This window comes from Macaca thibetana, chromosome 17, assembly GCF_024542745.1.
Source record: "Macaca thibetana thibetana isolate TM-01 chromosome 17, ASM2454274v1, whole genome shotgun sequence".
NCBI classification, from domain to species: domain Eukaryota; kingdom Metazoa; phylum Chordata; class Mammalia; order Primates; family Cercopithecidae; genus Macaca; species Macaca thibetana.
This window is the reverse complement of record NC_065594.1, coordinates 14,631,575-14,654,726: the sequence shown is the minus strand read 5'-3', so window position 1 is coordinate 14,654,726 and position 23,152 is coordinate 14,631,575. Positions and strand designations below refer to the sequence as shown.

The 23,152-nt window shown below is 39.3% G+C and overlaps 1 protein-coding gene across 6 annotated transcripts in view; it reads right to left on the bottom strand.

The window, feature by feature from the left end:
• Positions 1–219: 219 nt before the first annotated feature.
• NBEA (neurobeachin) overlaps positions 220–23,152 on the bottom strand; it is a 726,287-nt gene continuing 703,354 nt past the window's right edge. For all 6 annotated transcript variants that reach the window (XM_050766029.1, XM_050766031.1, XM_050766030.1 and 3 more), the window contains 4 exons: positions 7,713–7,814; positions 5,375–5,571; positions 4,446–4,597; positions 220–2,069 (listed from right to left, as the gene is read on the bottom strand). In XM_050766029.1, coding sequence (XP_050621986.1) covers positions 1,979–2,069; positions 4,446–4,597; positions 5,375–5,571; positions 7,713–7,814 — 542 coding nt within the window. In that variant the 3' untranslated portion in view covers positions 220–1,978. The remainder of the gene's footprint in view (positions 2,070–4,445; positions 4,598–5,374; positions 5,572–7,712; positions 7,815–23,152) is intronic.

Below are 23,152 nucleotides of genomic sequence, written 5' to 3'. Positions count from 1 at the left end.
TGAGGGCTGTTTCCCCACGGTCACTGTTGCCCCAAATCCCTGCCAGATGGCCCGGCAGAGCAGCTCGGGTTTCGGCAAATTGCAGAACCTCATTAGGACTCGATTTCATGTTTTTAGCTGCTGTAGGCTCTATATCAGATGATGATGACTTCTGAAGCCTGTGTGACAACACAATGAAAGCATGCTAGTGACGTGTCCGATGAAATCTGAAACAATCCATGAATTCTTTGCATATTTTATTTTTCTTTTTTTGATTTCCAACTCACACACATCTGGCATATTTTACATCTTTGCAATAAAACATGGTTACAATAGCTTAAGGAATTTATATATCCAAAATATTTCACCATGATCTCAAGATGAAATGGACTTGTCTTCCAGATGTTCAGTGTCCTCCCAATTCTAAGCTACAAACTCAAGATATTGCTTTACAGCCTGGTGATGAATAACTTAATCACTATGCTGATTCCCCATAATTTCAGAATTTCATAAATACAAACAACAATGAAGAAGGAATTCAGTGCTAAAACTTACTAGTACAAGGTGGATAACAAATAAGTAATCACATCAATAAATAATGATATGTTTCTGGTGCAAAGTGCCAATACAAAGAACCCATTATCTTGTTTTATCTTTTTAAATAAATGACTGCAAGTGAGTGTAAATTCTGAGAAAATTACATTCCTGTAACATGCCTCATAGCCCTACCGACACAATATGTACATCTATGACGATACAGTCACCAAATATACAAAGAAGAAACATGAAGAAAGTGTATATACCCCTGGGTGTATAACTTGATCAGTACAATGTATGGAAAATCATTTGATAGCCATCATTTTATATCATAAAAGATGAAGTGCCTTAGGCTAAGAATGTGGCTTTCGGTGAGAATTTCACGAGAACCTAAAAGAATAACTTCAGTTTATTGTTGTAATAAAGTCTGACTTGTTATTAAAGAAACTAAGCTATTCAAGAACCAAAGAGAAAAAAAAAATGTTAGCATCAGATTATCCTCCCCTGATGTATACACACCAAGCCAGTGGGATGACTCTGGAAGAGATGTGCAGGTGCTGGGAAGTTATTACTACGGAACTAACGCTCATAACTCCTATTTATACAAGAAAAACCAGGACCTCATCCCTAAGCCCCCTTTCTGCTGTGTCTTCAAATTATGCAGGGTAGGGCTGAATTTTCTTTGTATAAAGTACCCAAAATGGCAAATAATGGCTTAGTATCCAAATGCTTTATGAGCAAATTTCACTCAGAAGGGATGAATTTAGATTAAAAAGTGCAAACTATATTTTGGCGAAAATGTCAAAAATTACTGATGGAGCCCAAATTCAACCCTTTCATACAAGCTGTGTCCTTGGACAGATCTTTCTGTTTCATAGTGTGAATGCACCTGTTCCATCAAGCCATCAGGAGTAAGGAACATGCAAGTTGTAACTCCACAATAAAATTAAGAAACATTTTGTTCTTTATACAAGGTTTTACTTTTACAAAAGTATTCCTTTTAAATAAGATGCATCTGATGTACAAAGTATCAAACGTGTGTGTGTTTTTTTTTTTTTTTTTTTCCTCAGCTTGAAAAGAGGCTGGAAATGGGATGCAGGTTAGGTTCAAAGCTTAAACTTTGTAACAACTGGACACAAGGTTCCTCAGAATTGTCAAAAGTCTCTTGTGACACATCCTACAACCTTTTCTCAATAAACAACAATATATGAAATAATTACCAAAACGTCTCCTAATTCATATAATTTACATGATATAAGCTTGCTTGATAGCAGCTGGTGTTCAGTCGTGAAAAAACACACAAAGTAAAATGTTGCTGACTACAATGTACAGCTATTGCTGGGTGTGATGGAATGCACAAACGGAGGTCGATGCAGACGAGTTTTTCCCACCAGAGATATTGCCTTTCCATGCAGCACTTGTGCTCTCAGCTTTAACTTGGCTTTTGGGTCTTTCTTTATCTTCAGTATCTGTTCTGATGCTCATAATGCCACCGATTAAAATCTATATTAAAAGCTACAATGCTACCAGAAGCCATGCCAGTGATCAGAGTCCTGGAAAAGCAGAAACAGCAGTTAAGAGTGATATAAAATCATTTCTGTGGTTGCTATTTTATACTAGACAGTATTGTGATCTCAAAGTTTGGCATTTTACACTAGACAGTATCATGATCTCAAAGTTTGCCAAGTCTTATTTTTGTATTTATGGAAGTAGGACTGAAATTTCTTCTTGATTCTGCTGAGAGGAGCACAGTTCGCCTGCAGACGCCTGGCCAGCTGGCCCTGCTGCAGAGCATGAGGGGGCCACGGAACCACATTTCCAGCCTCTGCTGGCGGCCCCATTTCTCAGCAATCACACACGTGCCTGTCCGCTGCCTTGTTTTGGGCATCTATTGGCTTCTCTGAGGATATCTGGCATTTCTTCCTATCTCTTTGACCTTTCTCTGCTTTGCCCCCTTGAATCACTCCACCCCTTGCCCTCGTGGTCCACACTCTCCCTGGACATAAAGGCAATGGCGTGTCTTTCTGAAGCCCCCGATGCTGATTCCCCATTGTCAAGTGGGGGTCACTGCCAGGCTGTGTCACAAAACCCTCAGATTCAGCACGTCCACCATGAATCACTGGTACCTTCTGACCTTGCTGGTCTTTTACTGGTTAAGTCACCTTGTCTCCTCTCCCTCTCCCTCCTAACTGATCAGCTGTTGAGCTCTGAGGCTTCTTTTTCGGGTATGTTCCTCCCCAGTCCCACTGCCACTGACTGAACTCAGGTTTCAGGATTTCTGTCTATATAAAGTGTTGCTTCACTTTTGATTCGACACCTTATCCAATAAATACCTTTTGAGTAATATCCCCAATGTATGTTTACCAGTTTATAATTGATATGCATGCGCTATTCATTATAAAATGACAAAATAATCAAAACCAAGGATGAGATTAAAATAGAAATAGAAACTTAGTATCTTTCCCCCCTCCATTTGGAGACCCCCTAATACTACTGCGACTTTGAATATGCTCTTCCCTCCACCCTCTTTGTTCATGCCTAGTGAATGGACAAGCATCTTCTGAGGTCTTTCCTGCCCTCCCCCGCCCTCAAGAAGAGTTCATCCCTTCCTTCTTCTGTTAGTCTGTTCCTGGTGCCCTCATATTCAATGATTATGAGGATCTGAGCTCTCTGGGGTCAATTTCTTACTGTGGATCCTTAGTACTTTGCATTGCACTCAACCTATGGTGATGGCAGCCAAATGAATACACGAATGAGTAAGAGTATCAGGGAAATACTGAAACTACTTACAAACAAAAATCATTTCAAACACTCTGGAAGCACACATATATACAAATAATAACACAATAAACCATTCCCATTTATTTGTAAGTACAGGCTGCAGCACTTTGGAACACTCCAATAATAACCTTAAACCTTCTTTAGAAACAGCCTGGGCTGCAGACCAAACATCCTTTCCCAGACTAAATTAGCTTACAGTGTTTTTCCTGATGACTTCAGTAGCATTTTATTATATCATGAAGATGCTTTGTTAACTTTATTATGTGTCTTAATATTTAAAATATTTTAAAACCAATACTGTTATGAGGAATATTACAAGTAGTTGGGAAAAACGTCAGTCAACAAGCTTTTCTTATTTCTGTTAAATAGCAAAAATTAGAAATCACGTGCCATCTTCAGATTATAGGGTTGTAGTTTATTTTAAAGGCTTAGTAACTTTAGACTTTATATTTCTAATATTACTTTCACTTTATAAGAAACCCAAAGGTAAATTTTAGGAAATAAAAAAATCTTATTGCAAATTGAAGAATGGAAAATCATTAATTAACGTTCATATCAACTCTTTCCAAGAAAGAGTTAGATTAAAGGATTAAAGGTTTTTAGGGAAATACAATAAAACAAAATAATGTAAATGAGAAACAGGTAAATGAGAACATGGGGGTAAAAGACCGTTCTGGGTAATGCATGAATGCCACATGCTGTTGAAAGGGAGGCAGCTACAGCCCACCCCACACTGCACTTTGCTGGAAACTCATTAGCTAGAAGTAGGTCTCACACTGAATCCCACCTCTGCTGAAAAATACGTGTTTCCCTCACATCATATAAGCCAGGGTGGCCTGTCTGAGACTAGGCAAGGATCTGAGAACAGGGAACTTGGTGGGAGTAAGTTCTATGTCTTGGGCCCTTAAAACATGTCTGGAGGTGCCTGTTCTTCATCAGATCCATTTCTTTTTTTCCTTCTTATTCTCTTCCTCTGTTTCCCTCTCACTAGAATCCTTACTCTTCCCCTCATTTTCCCCTTTTCTTTGCCAGTTTTCCTTTCATCTGGATGCTGGAATTGCACTCAGAGCACAATTCACCCTTGGTAGAATGAAGAGAGCCTTCAATGACAGTTCTCAGTGATGACACTTGTCCTTGACGCAGCTCACCTCTGGTCATGGGACAAGTCCATTGCTCTAATGCCAGCATCACATCCAGGGTAAATGTACAGTTGCTTGAAGTCACAGGCCTGCCAGACCTCTACTACCCCATTGTCCCCTCCGGTGACCAGGTTCTGGCCATCACTGCTCAGGAGAATGGCCTTCAGAAAAGGTAAAACAAAACAAAATAAAAAACACAACAACCATCTCTCTCAATTTTTCCTAAATAGCCAACTGTCACTACTGAAAAGTACTCAGTACAGTTCCCTTGTCATTATTGACTACTGTTAGTTATTTGTCCAACTTTTGTCAAGTTCAATCCACAGAATTCCCAATGTGGAATTCATAGAAGTTCTTACATATACAAAAGGTCTTATTAAAATCAAGATTAAATTCCCAAGAGAATATTACCAATTTAATCCAGGAAGAACTTGAGCATTAAGTAACATGTTTAGTTAAATCCTGAATATTAATATTGTAGAGAATTTTAGAACAAATGGAAGAAGCATATTTCAAAACAGTGTTTAATAATGACAACCCAGCAATTATAATTTATTTGTGAATGAAGGGTAAATGGGTATATATAATTTTTGTTTAGGGTTCTAAAGATAGAAATCTTTGAAAATAAACTCACTTTTAATGTTGTGAGGGTGCAGCGTTGAAACAATTATAAAAGGAGCTTTAAAAACCCTCTTAAGGGTCTAAGCTTTAATCAAACAGCTATCATTTCTGAAGTCTAATTCACTGAGTTAATTACTTGCAATTAAATGAATTTTGAATTTGTTTAAAGTATCAGTCCACATGAAATTATATACTTTTAATCTAGAAGACATTTATCTGGATGGCACAGAAATTCTATTATGAATTATTTAATGTAAAACAATCAATCTTTAATCTCCTGGCTTCAGTCCTACTTAGCACGAAGTATGCAGATTTACCCGTGTTGAATCATTGATCTCCATTTGAGCCAAAAGTTTCCCATTAATGCTGAAATTGCTGAATCGCCCTCGTTCATAGTATATGATACAATGGCCTTCGCTGGAGACAGAAATCAAGCGTGGGAATAAGCAGTTTTCTGGTCCTTCAAGGGCTCTCAGCAAATCTCCAGTGATGGTGTGGACAAGGCAAGGGCCCTCTGCAAAGTGGGGACATCAATGCCAGGGTCAGTTGCGGATGACAAACGACATAGTAGCTCCCACCAACCCAAAAACCTCGCTGAGTGTGCACTCAGATGTGATGAAAGAGGTAGGCTGGCCAGGCCAAGCGCTGATGTTATATTTAAACAGAGCAAAGCCAGAGCACCTGTCACATGTCACACTCCTGCGCTGCACACTTCTTCACCAGGTAAATACTTGGTCTTTCCTTTGTCAGGTAATATTCATAACAAAATGGTATAGTTCACAGATTATGTGAGAATAAAAGATTTTGTGTGCCAGACATTTTTTCTTAATATGCTTTTATAAACTTTTCTTGAAAGTTTAATAGAATTATCAGAACAGCTGCTCATTTTCTCAAGTAGCCTCAAAATTTTACGCATTGTACCACATAAATACATTACTGTCAAGTACATTTTACCTTTTTCTGTCATCTGTGCATAAAATGTAAAAGCAAAATTGAGAAAACTTATTATTTCAACCTACAGAAACATACTTTGTCTGTTACATAAATGAATAGTGAGGCAAGAGTGTGAAAGAAGGATAAAGAGTGACATTTGGCTCTGATTGTTTCTGGGTTTCTTCACCCTTACAAAATAGTGTTGATAAGGTAAAAAATTCACTGATCGGTTCATAAAAATTGCTCACTATAGCTTGGTATTATCTATCTATTCCCTTGTCGCAAAAAGATCTCCACAAAACAGTGTATGAATTACATGCTTATTTTTAATTGATCTGAATAGACACATTTTACAAAGCAAGTGACATTATTAAATTTTGTCCTGATTACTAAAGTAATAGACTTGCCCTATAGAGAATTAGGAAAACACCAGCAATCGTCTCTAACGTCACGCAGCCCCTGTAGGAAAAATGTCTCTTTCTTGGTATACACTATGTGTCACTTATTGTCCTTTTTTTTAACTTCACAGGGTAAAATGATATTACACATATTATTACTTTTTAAAATTAAAAGGCTGAAGATATCCTTAGTGTCCATTTATGGGTTATTTATTCTTAGATACCAAAATTTTAAAAACATGGTACCAGCCTTCAGACTCTATCCATTCTCCATAGAACAGCTGAAATGAGCTCTAACAACCAAACCGATCGATCTCATCACCTCCATTAAAAAACTTCAATGGTTTCCAACTATACTCATTAAAAACAAAAAAAAAAATTACAAATGCTTGTGTCCCAGGCCCCTCACATCCCTTCAGCCTTCTCACTCCTCCAGGTTGTGCACCACGGTGATACTCCAGCAGCAGCCAGGGCTCCTTTCTGCCTGGGAGTCTTCCTACAGAGAATTGCTATTTGAGCCAGAACTAGGACGTACGTTTCCTGACTTGCTGAAATGAAATGTCTTCTACAAAAACTCCAAAGAGGCTGGGTGTGGTGGCTCACGCCTGTGATCCCAGCAATTTGGGAGGCTAAGGTGGGTGGATCACCTGAGGTCGGGAGTTCAAGACCAGCCTGGCCAATATGGTGAAACTCCATCTCTACTGAAAATACAAAAAATTAGCCAGGCCCAGTGGTGTATGCCTGTAATCCCAGCTACTTGGGAGGGCGAAGCAGGAGAATCACTTGAACCCAGGAGGCGGAAGTTGCAGGGAGCCTGGATTGCACCATTGCACCCCAGCCTGGGTGACAAGAGCAAAAGTATGCCTCAAACACAAAACCAAACCTCCAAAGAACCAAGTAATCTTTGTTTCCTTTCCACCAACCTCTACACAGCCCCTGGCCTTATAAAGAAAGGGACTTGCAGAGGAAGGGGGTCCAAGGCCGTGTATGATGAGTGACCTGACCCCTCACCTCCCCCACTACATCAGGGATACTTTCCCCTTGTCTTTTAAATGTCCTTTATAATGGCTGCATCATATGAATACACTGTAATTTAATTTATCAGTGTTCTGGTTAGAATGCTGTTGACCACAAAATACTATATAAAATTTTATACATATATTAGTGCTAGTAAATATTAATCATAAAAGTAAACATCTACAAATAACTTCGGATACCATTTGTCTATGGGAAGCTTCCTGGAAGAAATAAACTGGCAATCATGCTTAGTGTGAGAAAACCGTCAAGTTCCTAAACATTGAAAATGAAAGAAATGACTTCTGACCTTTAGCACCGCTGATAACAAGCCCAAGTTCTGCACAGACAGAAACACAGACAACCTCATGGTCATGGCCTGTGAGGACGGCTCTTGGTGCAGGATAGTCACCTGCAAGAAAACAGCAGCAGTGAGGCACTACAGACCAATGGCAGGGGGAGAGAGCTACACCAGCAACGCAACGTTCAATAAATACCCATGTTTATTATGCGCATTATTATTAAGCTGTGTGACCATAAGCCACTTACTTAACCTCTCTGCTCTCCTCTTCTGTGAGATGCACATAACTAGCGAACCTACTATACATGCTGTTTAGATGACAGGACAAGTTAACATATGTGACATGCTTAGAACATAACGGGAGTGGTAATGGCTATTCTTTTTCTTCCATTAGTGTTATGAAACAGGTACAATGCCTGCTAAGGCATTTATCTGTGTTACCTCATGTATTTATGGTAAGGCTGTGTGTCGTAGGAACTCTTACGATGCCTAGTCTATCGCCTAGAAACCCAAGGCTTTGCAAGGTGATTCAACTTGCCCAACAGCTAAGGGCTGGAATTGAACCCACTTCGCTTTATCAGTGTGAACCTAGCTAAAAAGTCCAGCTGAATTATATCCCAAAAGCATTTTCACTGCTAACTGCTTACATAAACTGAAGGACTTAGAGAATATTATGCCTTTTGTAAAAAGTTCTACATTTTTCTCTTTTATTGGAAGGAAATGAGCTTATTCTGCATCACCCATATAGGTTGTTCCATTTGCGATCTTTCTTTTCTAGCACTCGTGTTCCTTGCATGCTTGCCTGTTTTTCTCTGTGAATTCCTATTTTTGGTGGGGTAACCAACCCCAGCCCCCATCTTGTCTCTCAGAGAACCACCCTGTACTTTGGTCTTGGTGCCCCTCTTTCCCAGAGCTGCCTCCTAGGTTGAACTATTGGCCCTCACTGGGGTTGGGGGAAGTTAAATGTTCCAGGGCTGGCAGATGCGCCTCCCCTTGGACAGCCCCTTCTTTGGTACTTATGGGACTTCTGGGTGCTGGCCAGCTGGACTTCTGATCCAGTTCTCTGCCCACAGTGGCAAGAAGGAAGCCACAGGGAGTTCATGAGGAAAGTGCATAATCATAAGGCCTTACCCAGTAAGGCGGCCCACATCTTCCATTCTGGTCGGCCAAGAGCCCCTTTCTTAAGACCTGCCTATCTTAAGACCCGCCTATCTTCTGTCTCCCCAGGGATTTATGTGCGTTTTCTCAGACCCATCAGCTCCAATTTTGTTTCTGAGGTATCTCTTAGATGGAGTGTGGGAGAAGCGGGACAGCAGTTCATGCTAGCTTGCCATCTTCTTCTAAACACCTGGATGTTGCTATAATGTGTTTTGACTATTGGTTGAGTGTCCATTTACAATGTCAGCAGTCCTGGATTTGTCTGAAACATATTTATATAATTTGTTAAATTACGTTTCACACTGCAGGAAAAAGGTGAAAAAGAAACAAAAATTGTTTCAAAGATGCCCTGGGTTCCCTGGTAAAATAAGCTTTAAGCATTGATAAGAGTTCTCAAAAGAAAGGAAATCAGCATATCAGAGAGATATCTGCACCCCTGTGTTGACTGCAGCACTATTCACAATAGTTCAGATGTAGAATCAACCTAAGTGTCCAACAAATAATGAAAAGATAAAGAAAATGAGATATATTTACATAATGGAATATTATTTTGCTATAAAAAAGAAATCCTGTCATTTGCAACAACATAGATGGAACTGAAGGACATGAGGTTAGGTGAAATTAGCCAGGCACAGAAAGACAACTGTCCCATCTTCTTACTCATATGTGGGAGGTGAAGAAATTGATCTCACAGAGGAAATAAACAGAATGGTGGTTACCTGACGCTGGCAATGGTGGTGGGGAGGGGTTGGTTAATGGGTAGAACAATACAACTAGATAGATACAGTTAGATAGAAGGAATAAGATCTAGTGTTTGGTAGCAAAATAGAGTGACTACGGCTAATAATTTATTGTACATTTCAAAATAACTAGAAGAGAAGATTTGGAATGTTCCTAATGCAAAGAAGTGATAAATGTTTGAGGTGTTGGATATCCCAGTTACCCTGATTTGATCATTACACATTGTATCATTGTATCAACACATCCCATCAATATGTACAACTATTATGTATCCATAAAAATTAAATCTTTAAAAAGGTATTGGTAAGATTTTATGTGTAATATCAGCTTTAATTTTTCTAAATGATAATTTTAACTTGGAGAGACGAGAATACTGGAAAACCCTGAAATTATACACTTAATTCATTTATATAAAATAAATAGTTTTGAGACCTTTCCCTAATGTGCTGTGGAAAAAATAAAAAGCAATCTGATCCTATTGCAGGGAATTGAGAAAAAAATGTATAAAACTATTCCTTATGCATGTTATACATTTTCTGCTAGGAAATGAGTTTTTCAAAGGCTCGTGTCTGATTTAGAGGTTTAAAATGTTTTATTTTTTTAATTACAATTTCCCCAGATCATCTGAATAAACTGTGGAACTTAACTATTAGGGGATATTGTTTAGGGCCCCTGAAAGCACTGTTTCCTTCTTTAAGTGAAAGGCAAATAAAACGCCATTCCAGGCTTTCTGAGTTGGCAAACCTGCAGCGGCGGGAAAGCTTATTTCCTATATTTCATTTTGTTGCTAGGGACAGATGTCACACACCCCAACAATCCTTCAAAATCCGGGGAATATTCTGTCACTGTCACATCACAGTTGATGGATGTAGCCCAGGGTTAAAGGGCCCAGTGCAGAGGGAGGTGCAGGTGGAGCGCCCCTCTGAGTGCCCCGTCATTGCCCTCAGCCCCACCACTGCCTCCACAGAAGCACTCGCCATGTGCTGGAATGACTAGAACTGATGAAGAACAAACACGTCCAATTTTTAGATTCCTCATAGACATGCATTTGGAAACTCCAAATATTAAAAGGCTTAAAATAAACAAATTCCATCTTCCTTTTATCAAAGGTCATTTCAATATTCTCAAAACGGATGGTAAAAAATATACTAGTATTAGATGCTGCTTATTCACATAGACAGGAGAGGTTTTTCAGTGAGATGGTCTCTGGCTTTTAGAGAAATGGGCAAAGAACAGAACTCATGGTTCTTATTTTAAACCTCATTTGTGGGACACTGATATGCAGGGGAAGCTGTGGTCCTTCTGATTTAGAACTAAACAGAGCCAGTGGATTTCTAAGACCTCCGCTCCACAGCAAGAGGATAAACCTCCTGGTATATGACATTCAAATTTTATTTCTGACCCTGGGGAAGTCACTGCAGAATCATGGCAGAAGGTATTTTCATTCATGTTTATACTTAGATAAAATATGATGGAGTTTTTAAAGTTAAAATCCAAGAATAAGGGATTTAGTCAAAGGGTATGGTGGTTTCATTGCTACTATGATTTCAAGATTTATTTCAACATATTAGGTTAGAAATTTGCTGGAATAGCTGAGAAGAACAGTATCGGTCAGGAGTCCCTTCTCAAGACCCCAACTCCTCAGCCACAGGCGGGTGCTGTGGAGGTCTGTTCCAGTTACCAAATATGCTTGGACCTGCATTTCCTAAGATCCTAAGATAATGGAAGTGAAAACATTCTGTGGGTTGGAAAATGTCAAATTCACCCGTGATGTGGTTTCATTTCCTTATGTACTCATAGAGTATTCAGTGAAGAATGGAAGATAGATGTGGTGAAAGTATTTATTCATTCACTCTAACTTCTTTTTCCTCTTCAGAGATAACAATGACTACATTTTCCTCTGAGCCCTGCCACTGCAGGACAACCTCTTCTCTTGAAGTCCTGAGCCCAGACCTAGGTCACAGTACATGACTCCCTTACGTTCACCTTCTAAAAACAACTAATAGTATCATCCACCTCCTCTTCCTCAGGAAGCTAGGCTCTGTGTAAAGCCCGGACAACCCCTGGTCTAGAACTTGAAGTTCTCTGATCAGAACACATTAGTCACTCTGTATATATTGCTTCCAATCTAGGCCAAAGACCTTTCTTGAAGTCTTAGTCCCATAAAGGGAAAGGAAAAGCAGAGGCTGAGTGGCAAGGAGCTCCCTTCTCAGTCTGGAACCCTGGAAAGTCTCCTTGTGTTAGAATGAGGGATGGGGTGGCTGAGTGGTCTACTGCAGAATGGGCTCTGTGCTATGGATGTTCCAATACATCCATTACCATTTGGTCCTCAAAAAGCCCTGCATGGTGAGAACTATTACATATGGAGCTATGCTTCCTCTGATCTTAAAAAGATGGTTTAACATATGCTAAATCCTAGCTAAGATTCTCTGCTCCGAGAAGTGATACAAACTTGTTCAATGTATCTAAATCTAAATACACTCTACAAATCTCTCTGGGCTGTTCATCGCCCATGCTTTCATTTCTTATAATAGCACTGGTTAGTGGCAGTTGTGGAGCTGGGCACCAGGACAGTCTTTTTAAAAGAAGCCTGGATGCAAACAAAGAGAGGGATGTGATTTGGCAGATGTTTGGTGACAGGTTGTGGCTGGCAGGAGGGTCAGCGTCCAGAGCTGAGGCATACACAATGGGAGCCCAGAGAAGGTGTGTGTGCACAGCTGGAGTCTCCTTTGCAATTGGCTTCTCCTTTCACAGTCTGCATAATGCCTGTACACGAGCTAAAAGACTTATTTTTAAAAAGTGGAATAGAAAGGCGTAACAACAATGTGTTATACAAATTACCCAATGAATATTTGTAGATTTGATTAGAAAAGATGAACGGTAAATTCTCTTTCAAAGTTTCACATGGCTATGATTTAAAAATGTTTGTATGTATGTATATCAAACTTTCTATAAAGCACCTTATATGTGGTATAAACATTAAAACTACATACTTTAAAAGCAGATTGGCTTTGAGATGAAGTCCCAATGTATTCTGAGTGTCTGCTGAAGAGACAACAATGTTAACTTGCCTCTCTTGTGACTATCTTGTTGGAAGCTATAGCACGTAATGAGAAATGTCAAGTCCCAAGATCAATGAAATTTTGGACTCTAGGGATTCCACAGGAATAGCATTGATTCTTTTAAAGAACACCAGTCAGAGATGGGTTGTAATATATTGCAAAGAGAGGCTCAAGAGGATAAGCGGCCAAGTCCAAGATACCTACCTGACAAAAAATTCAATCAGCTTTTAGCGCAAATTGCCCACTCTGCTCTGCTCTCTTTCATGCAATAGGCTGCTTCCAATTAAAGTGCGCAAATTAATTTTTATCACTTCCAAATTAGTTTCAGAATTTGTGTCAAAGTCTGTTTCAGATGAAAGCATCTGTCCCTCACATCTTTTCAATTCTGTTATCTAGTTAGGGACCTATTTAAAGTCTCCAAGATAATTTCTGTGTTCAAAGCCACAAGTTTGAAAGAATAACAATGAATAATATTATAAAATACATTAATAAAGCAATGATAATTCAACTCTAACCTACACTAGGTAGCCTTTGCTTATCTCTTTTACGGTCTGAGACTCTCTATCACATAGTCTGCTTACAAATATTCATTATCTTTGTGACCAATTCATCACAATAGTCAAAATGATTAGAAAAAGACTCATATTTCCGAGATGTCTGCATTCTTCACAATATACTTGACACGATAAAACCACACATACTTTCTATACCTGCCTAAAAAGATTTCACAAACATGACATTTTTTCTTTGTGGAATTAATAGAGGTATCTATTACAATATAATAATGACAATGAAAGAGAAACAAATATGTTAAAGTCAGTTGAACTTATCTTGAGAAGATTTTGGTGATATGCATGTAAGGTTAAATGATAAATCCTATTGTTTAATGCTGTTGTGATGAACAGGTATGATTTGGCCTCCGTGACACACAAAGCAGTTCCATGTCCACACCAAGGCCAATCCCTGCATTATAACAGCTACTAGGATATTAAGTTACATGCCAGGACTTCCCCCTTCAAGGATAGGTTAATACTTGTACTTAAGGGCATTGTGTCACACACTTTAATACAAATTTAGACATAACTAGCTTTCTGGTCTTGAGTATCAATGTATTATGAGAGAGAAAACACATCTGGCCTGCTTCTCTGACCTGTGAATTGGAAGCTAGAGTAATTAAACTGGAACAGAAAAACATCTCTTTCATATTGTGAGTTTTCTGATAGCAACAACTACATCTATGTCAAACCACAAGCGGGGCACTGATATGACAGTCAATTCAGTGTGTGCTGTGACTGCCTGAAAAAAGAGTGAAGAGACCAACACAGATGGTTGCCCTAGTCCGGCATATATACGCTACTAGGTTAGCTTTTTAAAGAGGTAAGTGAGTCATAAATCAGGCAGTCAACCAATGCTAAACCTGAGATTTTTTTTTTTTTTTTTTTTTTACTATTGTGATCATCCTTATGGAAAAAAGCTAAAACCAGTTTGTTTCATAATCATCAATTTGATATAAAGTTAAGCATTTTATGAATGCTTAAAGTATGGTACAAAATATTATCTGATAACAATTCATGATTCATGTAACAAATACTGGACATCCTCAGTATATCCAAGCAGGAGAAGCAGTTTGTGATTAGTATAAAAGTAGATTCTTGTAAACTCTAGAAAGTCAGAGGTTGTGACTTTCCCAGCATTTCCAGCTGCTGAGATAGTACCAGGCACACAGTAGGCACTCAACACATGTTGTTGCTTGACTAATACTTTAGGTGTTTATCTTGTTTATTCTAGAAGAGCACTTTTCCCTTTTATTAATGTGCTATACTATATATGTTCACATTAAATATCTAATAAAGTCTTGACAGGATGAATTCTATGGAAGTGGTTTAGGTTCCTAACGATGACAACAGTTTTTGACTAAAACTAAATTCCTATAGATGGAGGTAATACTAAAAAATACATATTGATAATTTTCTGTCATAACATCTTTAAAATAATCTTGTCCTTACTTAAAACTTAAATATAATACTGCTTTTTAACAAATATAATATCCACATTTTTGTTCTTAAGGATTATAAAAACATTTTGTATTACATAGCTCCTGTTGGAAGGAGCTAAATAATTTAAATATTATTGTATCTAACTTTTCTTGCTAACTGATGCACCAAAGCTATAATTGATAGCCATCTTTTGGTTTAAGAGATCATTAGAAAACAGAGTAGTGAACATAGATAATTACTATAATTTAATATTTTTCTTTAGTATTCTTTACCTCCTAGCAGTACATTATATAAAACATCTTATCTCTGCTACTAGATGACAGCTTTTAAGAAACAAATCCCCTTTTTGGAAATAACACTAGCATCATTTCTGGTCTTCATTTCGAAGACGGTAATTAATTAGATTTAAAGCTCTATTCTGTTTCTTTTAAATTTTTTCTAACAAGTTCTAATTTTTATCAATGTATATGAAAGATATTACACAGACCTGCTGCTTAATTAAACTTTTTAAAGAAATGCTACACTATTATGGAAATAAAGACAATTTGGAAATATGTGAACATATATTTAGATAACATATACTTGATAATGTACCATTCTTGAGAATAATAAAGCCATCACTGGTAGGTCATATATCTTATACACATGTACACATATGCATATATAGACATACTAGAATTCTGTTAAAATGAATTTTTTAAGGACATAGCTTTAAAAAAGAGTAAATAAGGAGATTATCTTACTGGTATTTAGAGTATAATGTTTGTTAATAACATAGAATTGGTAACTAGTTATTTGAACTGGTTGGAAATCAAGCAACATTGAATATCTTTTCCATCAAATCAAGATCACATCTTGTTCAAATTTAGAACAGAGACTCATATGTACAATAGACACTCTTTTTCAGTAGCTATGCCAAGAGGCATATGCTATTTTACAACACAGTTTCTTCATCCACTGTTCAACTCTAGCTATGGGCAACAGGAATAAAACTTCACATAACATTTGGACATCTAATCCAATCTTCCACTATCTTCTCATTCAAATGTATTTTTCCATTCTCTCCTGTACTATGTTGGGGCCTTTGTTCTTTTTTTTTTAATTATACTTTAAGTTCTAGGGTACAGTGGATAACGTGCAGGTTTGTTACATATGTATACCTGTGCCATGTTGGCGTGCTGCACCCATCAACTCGTCAGCACCCATCAACTCGTCATTTACATCAGGTACAACTCCCAGTGCAATCTCTCCCCGCTCCCTCCTCCCTGTTATAGGCCCTGGTATGTGATGTTCCCCTTCCCGAGTCCAAGTGATCTCACTGTTCAGCTCCCACCTATGAGTGAGAACATGCGGTGTTTGGTTTTCTGTTCTTGTGATAGTTTGCTGAGAATGATGGTTTCCAGCTGCATCCATGTCCCTACAAAGGACACAAACTCATCCTTTTTTATGGCTGCATAGTATTCCATGGTGTATATGTGCCACATTTTCTTCATCCAGTCTGTCACTGATGGACATTTGGGTTGATTCCAAGTCTTTGCTATTGTGAATAGTGCTGCAATAAACATAAGTATGTATGTGTCTTTATAGCAGCATGATTTATAATCCTTTGGGTATATACCCAGTAATGGGATGGCTGGGTCATATGGTACTTCTAGTTCTAGATCCCTGAGGAATCACCATACTCTTTTCCATAATGGTTGAACTAGTTTACAATCCCACCAACAGTGTAAAAGTGTTCCTATTTCTCCACATCCTCTCCAGCACCTGTTGTTTCCTGACTTTTCAATGATTGCCATTCTAACTGGTGTGAGATGGTATCTCATTGTGGTTTTGATTTGCATTTCTCTGATGGCCAGTGATGATGAGCATTTTTTCATGTGTCTGTTGGCTGCATGAATGTCTATTTTTGAGAACTGTCTGTTCATATCCTTTGCCCACTTTTTGATGGGGTTGTTTTTTTCTTGTAAATTGGTTCGAGTTCTTTGTAGGTTCTGGATATTAGCCCTTTGTCAGATGAGTAGATTGCAAAAATTTTCTCCCATTCTGTAGGTTGCCTGTTCACTCTGATGGTAGTTTATTTTGCTGTGCAGAAGCTCTTTAGTTTAATTAGATCCCATTTGTCAATTTTGGCTTTTGTTGCTGTTGCTTTTGGTGTTTTAGACATGAAGTCCTTGCCCATGCCTATGTCCTGAATGGTATTACCTAGGTTTTCTTCTAGGGTTTTTATGGCATTATGTCTAACATTTAAGTCTCTAATCCATCTTGAATTAATTTTCATATAAGGAGTAAGGAAAGGATCCAGTATCAGCTTTCTACTTATGGCTAGCCAATTATCCCAGCACCATTTATTCAATAGGGAATCCTTTCCCCATTTCTTGTTTTTCTGAGGTTTGTCAAAGATCAGATGGCTGTAGATGTGTGGTATTATTTCTGAGGACTCTGTTCTGTTGCATTGGTCTATATCTCTGTTTTGGTGACTGTAGCCTTGCAGTATAGTTTGAAGTCAGGTAGCGTGATGCCTCAAGCTTTGTTCTTTTGGCTTAGGATTGTCTTGGCGATGCGGGCTCTTTTTTGGTTCCATATGAACTTTAAAGCAGTTTTTTCCAGTTCTGTGAAGAAACTCATTGGTAGCTTGATGGGGATAGCATTGAATCTATAAATTACCTTGGGCAGTATGGCCATTTTCATGATATTGATTCTTCCTATCCATGAGCATGGTATGTTCTTCCATTTGTTTGTGTCCTCTTTTATTTCACTGAGCAGTGGTTTGTAGTTCTCCTTGAAGAGGTCCTTTATATCCCTAGTAAGTTGGATTCCTAGGTATTTCATTCTCTTTGAAGCAATTGTGAATGGAAGTTCATTCATGATTTGGCTCTCTGTTTGTCTGTTACTGGTGTGTAAGAATGCTTGTGATTTTTGCACATTAATTTTGTATCCTGAGACTTTGCTGAAGTTGCTTATCAGCTTAAGGAGATTTTGGGCTGAGACAATGGGGTTTTCTAAATATACAATCATGTCATCTGCAAACAGGGACAATTTGACTTCTTCTTTTCCTAACTGAATACCCTTGATTTCTTTCTCTTGCCTGATTGCCCTAGCCAGAACTTCCAACACTATGTTGAACAGGTGTGGTGAGAGAGGGCATCCCTGTCTTGTGCCAGTTTTCAAAGGGAATTTTTCCAGTTTTTGCCCATTCAGTATGATATTGGTGGTGGGTTTGTCATAAATAGCTCTTATGATTTTGAGATACGTTCCATCAATACCGAATTTATTGAGTGTTTTTAGCATGAAGTGCTGTTGAATTTTGTCAAAGGCCTTTTCTGCATCTATTGAGATAATCATGTGGTTTTTGTCTTTGGTTCTGTTTATATGCGGGATTATGTTTATTGACTTGCGTATGTTGAACCAGCCTTGCATCCCAGGGATGAAGCCCACTTGATCATGGTGGATAAGCTTTTTGATGTGCTGCTGGATCCGGTTTGCCAGTATTTTATTGAGGAGTTTTGCATCGATGTTCATCAGGGATATTGGTCTAAAATTCTCTTTTTTTGTTGTGTCTCTGCCAGGCTTTGGTATCAGGATGATGTTGGACTCATAAAATGAGTTAGGGAGGATTCCCTCTTTTTCTATTGATTGGAATAGTCTCAGAAGGAATGGTACCAGCTCCTCCTTGTACCTTTGGTAGAATTCAGCTGTGAATCCATCTGGTCCTGGACTTTTTTTGGTTGGTAGGCTATTAATTATTGCCTCACTTTCAGAGCCTGTTATTGGTCTATTCAGGAATTCAGCTTCTTCCTGGTTCAGTCTTGGGAGAGTGTAAGTGTCCAGGAAATTATCCATTTCTTCTAGATTTTCTAGTTTATTTGCGTAGAGGTGTTTATAGTATTCTCTGATGGTAGTTTGTATTTCTGTGGGGTCGGTGGTGATATCCCCTTTCTCATTTTTTATTGCGTCTATTTGATTCTTCTCTCTTTTCTTCTTTATTAGTCTTGCTAGCAGTCTATCAATTTTGTTGATCTTTTCAAAAAACCAACTCCTGGATTCACTGATTTTTTGGAGGGTTTTTTGTGTCTCTATCTCCTTCAGTTCTGCTCTGATCTTAGTTATTTCTTGCCTTCTGGTAGCTTTTGAATGTGTTTGCTCTTGCTTCTCTAGTTCTTTTAATTGTGATGTTAGAGTGTCAATTTTAGATCTTTCCTGCTTTCTCTTGTGTGCATTTAGTGCTATAAATTTCCCTCTACACACTGCTTTAAATGTGTCCTAGAGATTCTGGTATGTTGTATCTTTGTTCTCATTGGTTTCAAAGAACATCTTTATTTCTGCCTTCATTTTGTTGTGTACCCAGTAGTCATGCAGGATCAGGTTGTTCAGTTTCCATGTAGTTGAGCGGTTTTGATTGAGTTTCTTAGTCCTGAGTTCTAGTTTGATTGCACTGTGGTCTGAGAGACAGTTTGTTATAATTTGTGTTCTTGTACATTTGCTGAGGAGTGCTTTACTTCCAATTATGTGGTCAGTTTTGGACTAAGTGTGATGTGGTGCTGAGAAGAATGTATATTCTGTTGATTTGGGGTGGAGAGTTCTGTAGATGTCTATTAGTTCTGCTTGCTGCAGAGATGAGTTCAATTCCTGGATATCCTTGTTAACTTTCTGTCTCGTTGATCTATCTAATGTTGACAGTGGGGTGTTGAAGTCTCCCATTATTATTGTATGGGAGTCTAAGTGTCTTTGTAAGTCTCTGAGGACTTGCTTTATGAATCTGGGTGCTCCTGTATTGGGTGCATATATATTTAGGATAGTTAGCTCTTCCTGTTGAATTGATCCCTTTACCATTATGTAATGGCCTTCTTTGTCTCTTTTGATCTTTGATGGTTTAAAGTCTGTTTTATCAGAGACTAGGATTGCAACCCCTGCTTTTTTTTGTTCTCCATTTGCTTGGTAGACCTTCCTCCATCCCTTTATTTTGAGTCTATGTATGTCTCTGCATGTGAGATGGGTCTCCTGAATACAGCAGACTGATGGGTCTTGACTCTTTATCCGGTTTGCCAGTCTGTGTCTTTTAATTGGACCATTTAGTCCATTTACATTTAAGGTTAAGATTGTTATGTGTGAACTTGATCCTGCCATTATGATATTAACTGGTTATTTTGCTTGTTAGTTGATGCAGTTTCTTCCTAGCCTCGATGGTCTTTACATTTTGGCATGTTTTTGCAATGGCTGGTTGTTCCTTTCCATGTTTAGTGCTTCCTTCAGGGTCTCTTGTAAGGCAGGCCTGGTGGTGACAAAATCTCTAAGCATTTGCTTATCTGTAAAGGATTTTATTTCTCCTTCACTTATGAAACTTAGTTTGGCTGGATATGAAATTCTGGGTTTAAAATTCTTTTCCTTAAGAATGGTGAATATTGGCCCCCACTCTCTTCTGGCTTGTAGAGTTTCTGCCGAGAGATCTGCTGTTAGTGATGGGCTTCCCTTTGTGGGTAACCCGACCTTTCTCTCTGGCTGCCCTTAAGATTTTTTCCTTCATTTCAACTTTGGTGAATCTGGCAATTATGTGTCTTGGAGTTGCTCTTCTCGAGGAGTATCTTTGTGGCATTCTCTGTATTTCCTGAATTTGAATGTTGGCCTGCCCCACTAATTTGGGGAAGTTCTCCTGGATGATATCCTGAAGCGTGTTTTCCAACTTGGTTCCATTTTCCCCCTCACTTTCAGGCACCCCAATCAGACGTAGATTTGGTCTTTTTACATGATCTGATACTTCTTGCAGGCTTTGTTCATTTCTTCTTCTTCTTTTTTCTTTAGGTTTCTCTTCTCGCTTCATTTCATTCATTTGATCCTCAATCGCTGATACTCTTTCTTCCAGTTGATCGAGTCGGTTACTGAAGCTTGTGCATTTGTCACGTATTTCTCATGTCATGGTTTTCATCTCTGTCCATTCGTTTATGGCCTTTTCTGCATTAATTATTCTAGTTATCAATTCTTCCACTTTTTTTCCAAGACTTTTAGTTTCTTTGCACTGGGTACGTAATTCCTCCTTTAGCTCTGAGAAGTTTGATGGACTGGAGCCTCCTTCTCTCATCGCGTCAAAGTCATTCTCCATCCAGCTTTGATCCGTTGCTGGCGATGAGCTGCGTTCCTTTGCAGGGGGCGATGCACTCTAATTTTTTGATTTTCCAGCTTTTCTGCCCTGCTTTTTCCCCATCTTTGTGGTTTTATCTGCCTCTGGTCTTTGATGATGGTGACGTACTGATGGGGTTTTGGTGTGGGTGTCCTTCCTGTTTGTTAGTTTTCCTTCTAACAGTCAGGACCCTCAGCTGTAGGTCTGTTGGAGATTGCTTGAGGTCCACTCCAGACCCTGTTTGCCTGGGTATCAGCAGCAGAGGCTGCAGAAGATGGAATATTGCTGAACAGCGAGTGCACCTGTCTGATTCTTGCTATGGAAGCTTCCTCTCAGGGGTGTACTCCACCGTGTGAGGTGTGGGGTGTCAGACTGCCCCTAGTGGGGGATGTCTCCCAGTTAGGCTACTCAGGGGTCAGGGACCCACTTGAGCAGGCAGTCTGTCCGTTTTCAGATCTCAACCTCCGTGTTGGGAGATCCACTGCTCACTTCAAAGCTGTCAGACAGAGTCGTTTGCGTCTGCAGAGGTTTCAGCTGCTTTTCGTTGTTGTTGTTGTTGTTTAGCTGTGCCCTGTCCCCAGAGGTGGAGTCTACAGAGACAGGCAGGACTCCTTGAGCTGCTGTGAGCTCCACCAGTTCGATCTTCCCAGGGCTTTGTTTATCTACTTAAGCCTCAGCAATGGCGGGTGCCCCTCCCCCAGCCTCGCTGCTGCCTTGCCGCGAGACCGCAGACTGCTGTGCTAGCAATGAGGGAGGCTCCGTGGGCGTAGGACCCTCCCGGCCAGGTGTGGGATATAGTCTCCTGGTGTGCCCGTTTGCTAAGATCCTTGGTAGAGCGCAGTATTGGGGTGAGAGTTACCCGATTTTCCAGGTGTTGTGTGTCTCAGTTCCCCTGGCTAGGAAAAGGGATTCCCTTCCCCCTTGTGCCTCCCAGGTTTGGCGATGCCTCGCCCTGCTTCAGCTCTGGCTGGTCGGGCTGCAGCAGCTGACCAGCACCAATTGTCAGGCACTCCCTAGTGAGATGAACCCAGTAACTCAGTTGAAAATGCAGAAATCACCTGTCTTCTGTATCGCCCGCGCTGGGAGTTGGAGACTGGAGCTGTTCCTATTCGGCCATCTTGCTCCTCCCCCCCAAAAGTTTTTAAAGCAGGGGACTTTGTTCTTATCCAACCAAAGCCATTTCCTACTTTTGTAGTATTCCTGTCAAAATGCATAAGAGTTGGGGGGATGGAGTGGGACATGAAGGGTGGAGGTGCAATTCCGTTTCCACCCCTCGCTGTCTCACAGGTTGGAACTGCCCAGAGAGGCAGCAGCAGGCCAAGCAATGTAACATGGCATCTTGTAGATTTCTTATCTACTCTCACAGTATTTTAGTTGTAGATGCACAGGTTTCCTGAAAAACTTTTCTCTCTGTTGGGTTATAAGTATTCCCCAAATTCATGTTTCAGTTTATTTTGGAGTGCTGTGTAAGCTCTGACAATCTCAAGAATCCTGGTTTGTGTACTTGCCATTATCACTTCACAGAAACCTTTCTATATTTTACAGGAAAGCCATGTATTTGAATGAACTATTGAAAGCTTAGTAATTAAAAGCAGTAATTGTTTCTAGGCAATCTCTTATCCAGCTCTCCAGTCATTTAGTTTATTGGAAACCTATTATGTATATCACTATGACAGGAACTTAAGATAGAAAGACAGACACTCATTATCCACTTCAGTGTTTTCTTGGGGCAGCAGTCCAAGAACTAATAATTAAGTTCTCTTATATAAATAAAAGTTTCCTTGGAGAAAGAAGCTTGAGAGGCTGTGGATTAAACAAGCATCAACAAATTTATTTGTGTAAGACTTTCTGAGCTTATGTAGAAAGTTTGAGTATAAACAATGTACTCCAAAATTATTTCACGAAGGAGTCCAGCCTCCCCTGATGCTTTCTTCCTATAGTATATTTTAGGGTGCACTGTGGAATAACAATCACTTGAGGAATCCTCCCAAGCAAGGAAACTGTCTTATTCAGTTTTTGCATCCCCAACAATGCCTCATGTGAAGCGGGTACTCACTGTTTGCTAAATGAATAAACGCAGAAATTTACTATAGTATATGGTAGATAGCAATTAGTGCCCTGACTGAGACACAGGTAACATTTCTGAAAATTCAGAGAAGGGAGGGATTATTTTCAGCTGAAAGAAATCATATGAGGTTTAATGGACTAGGTGAAGCTGAAGGATGGGGACATTTGGAGACCGGGCTGCTGAGCAGAGGATCTGGGTAGGGGATTGTTGAGGGGGATCTGGAAGTCTCTCCTTGTTGAAGGTGATAGTACTGCTCATTTTAACACTTTGAACATAGCTATGTTCCAGTACAGATTCTGGCCACTTAAGCT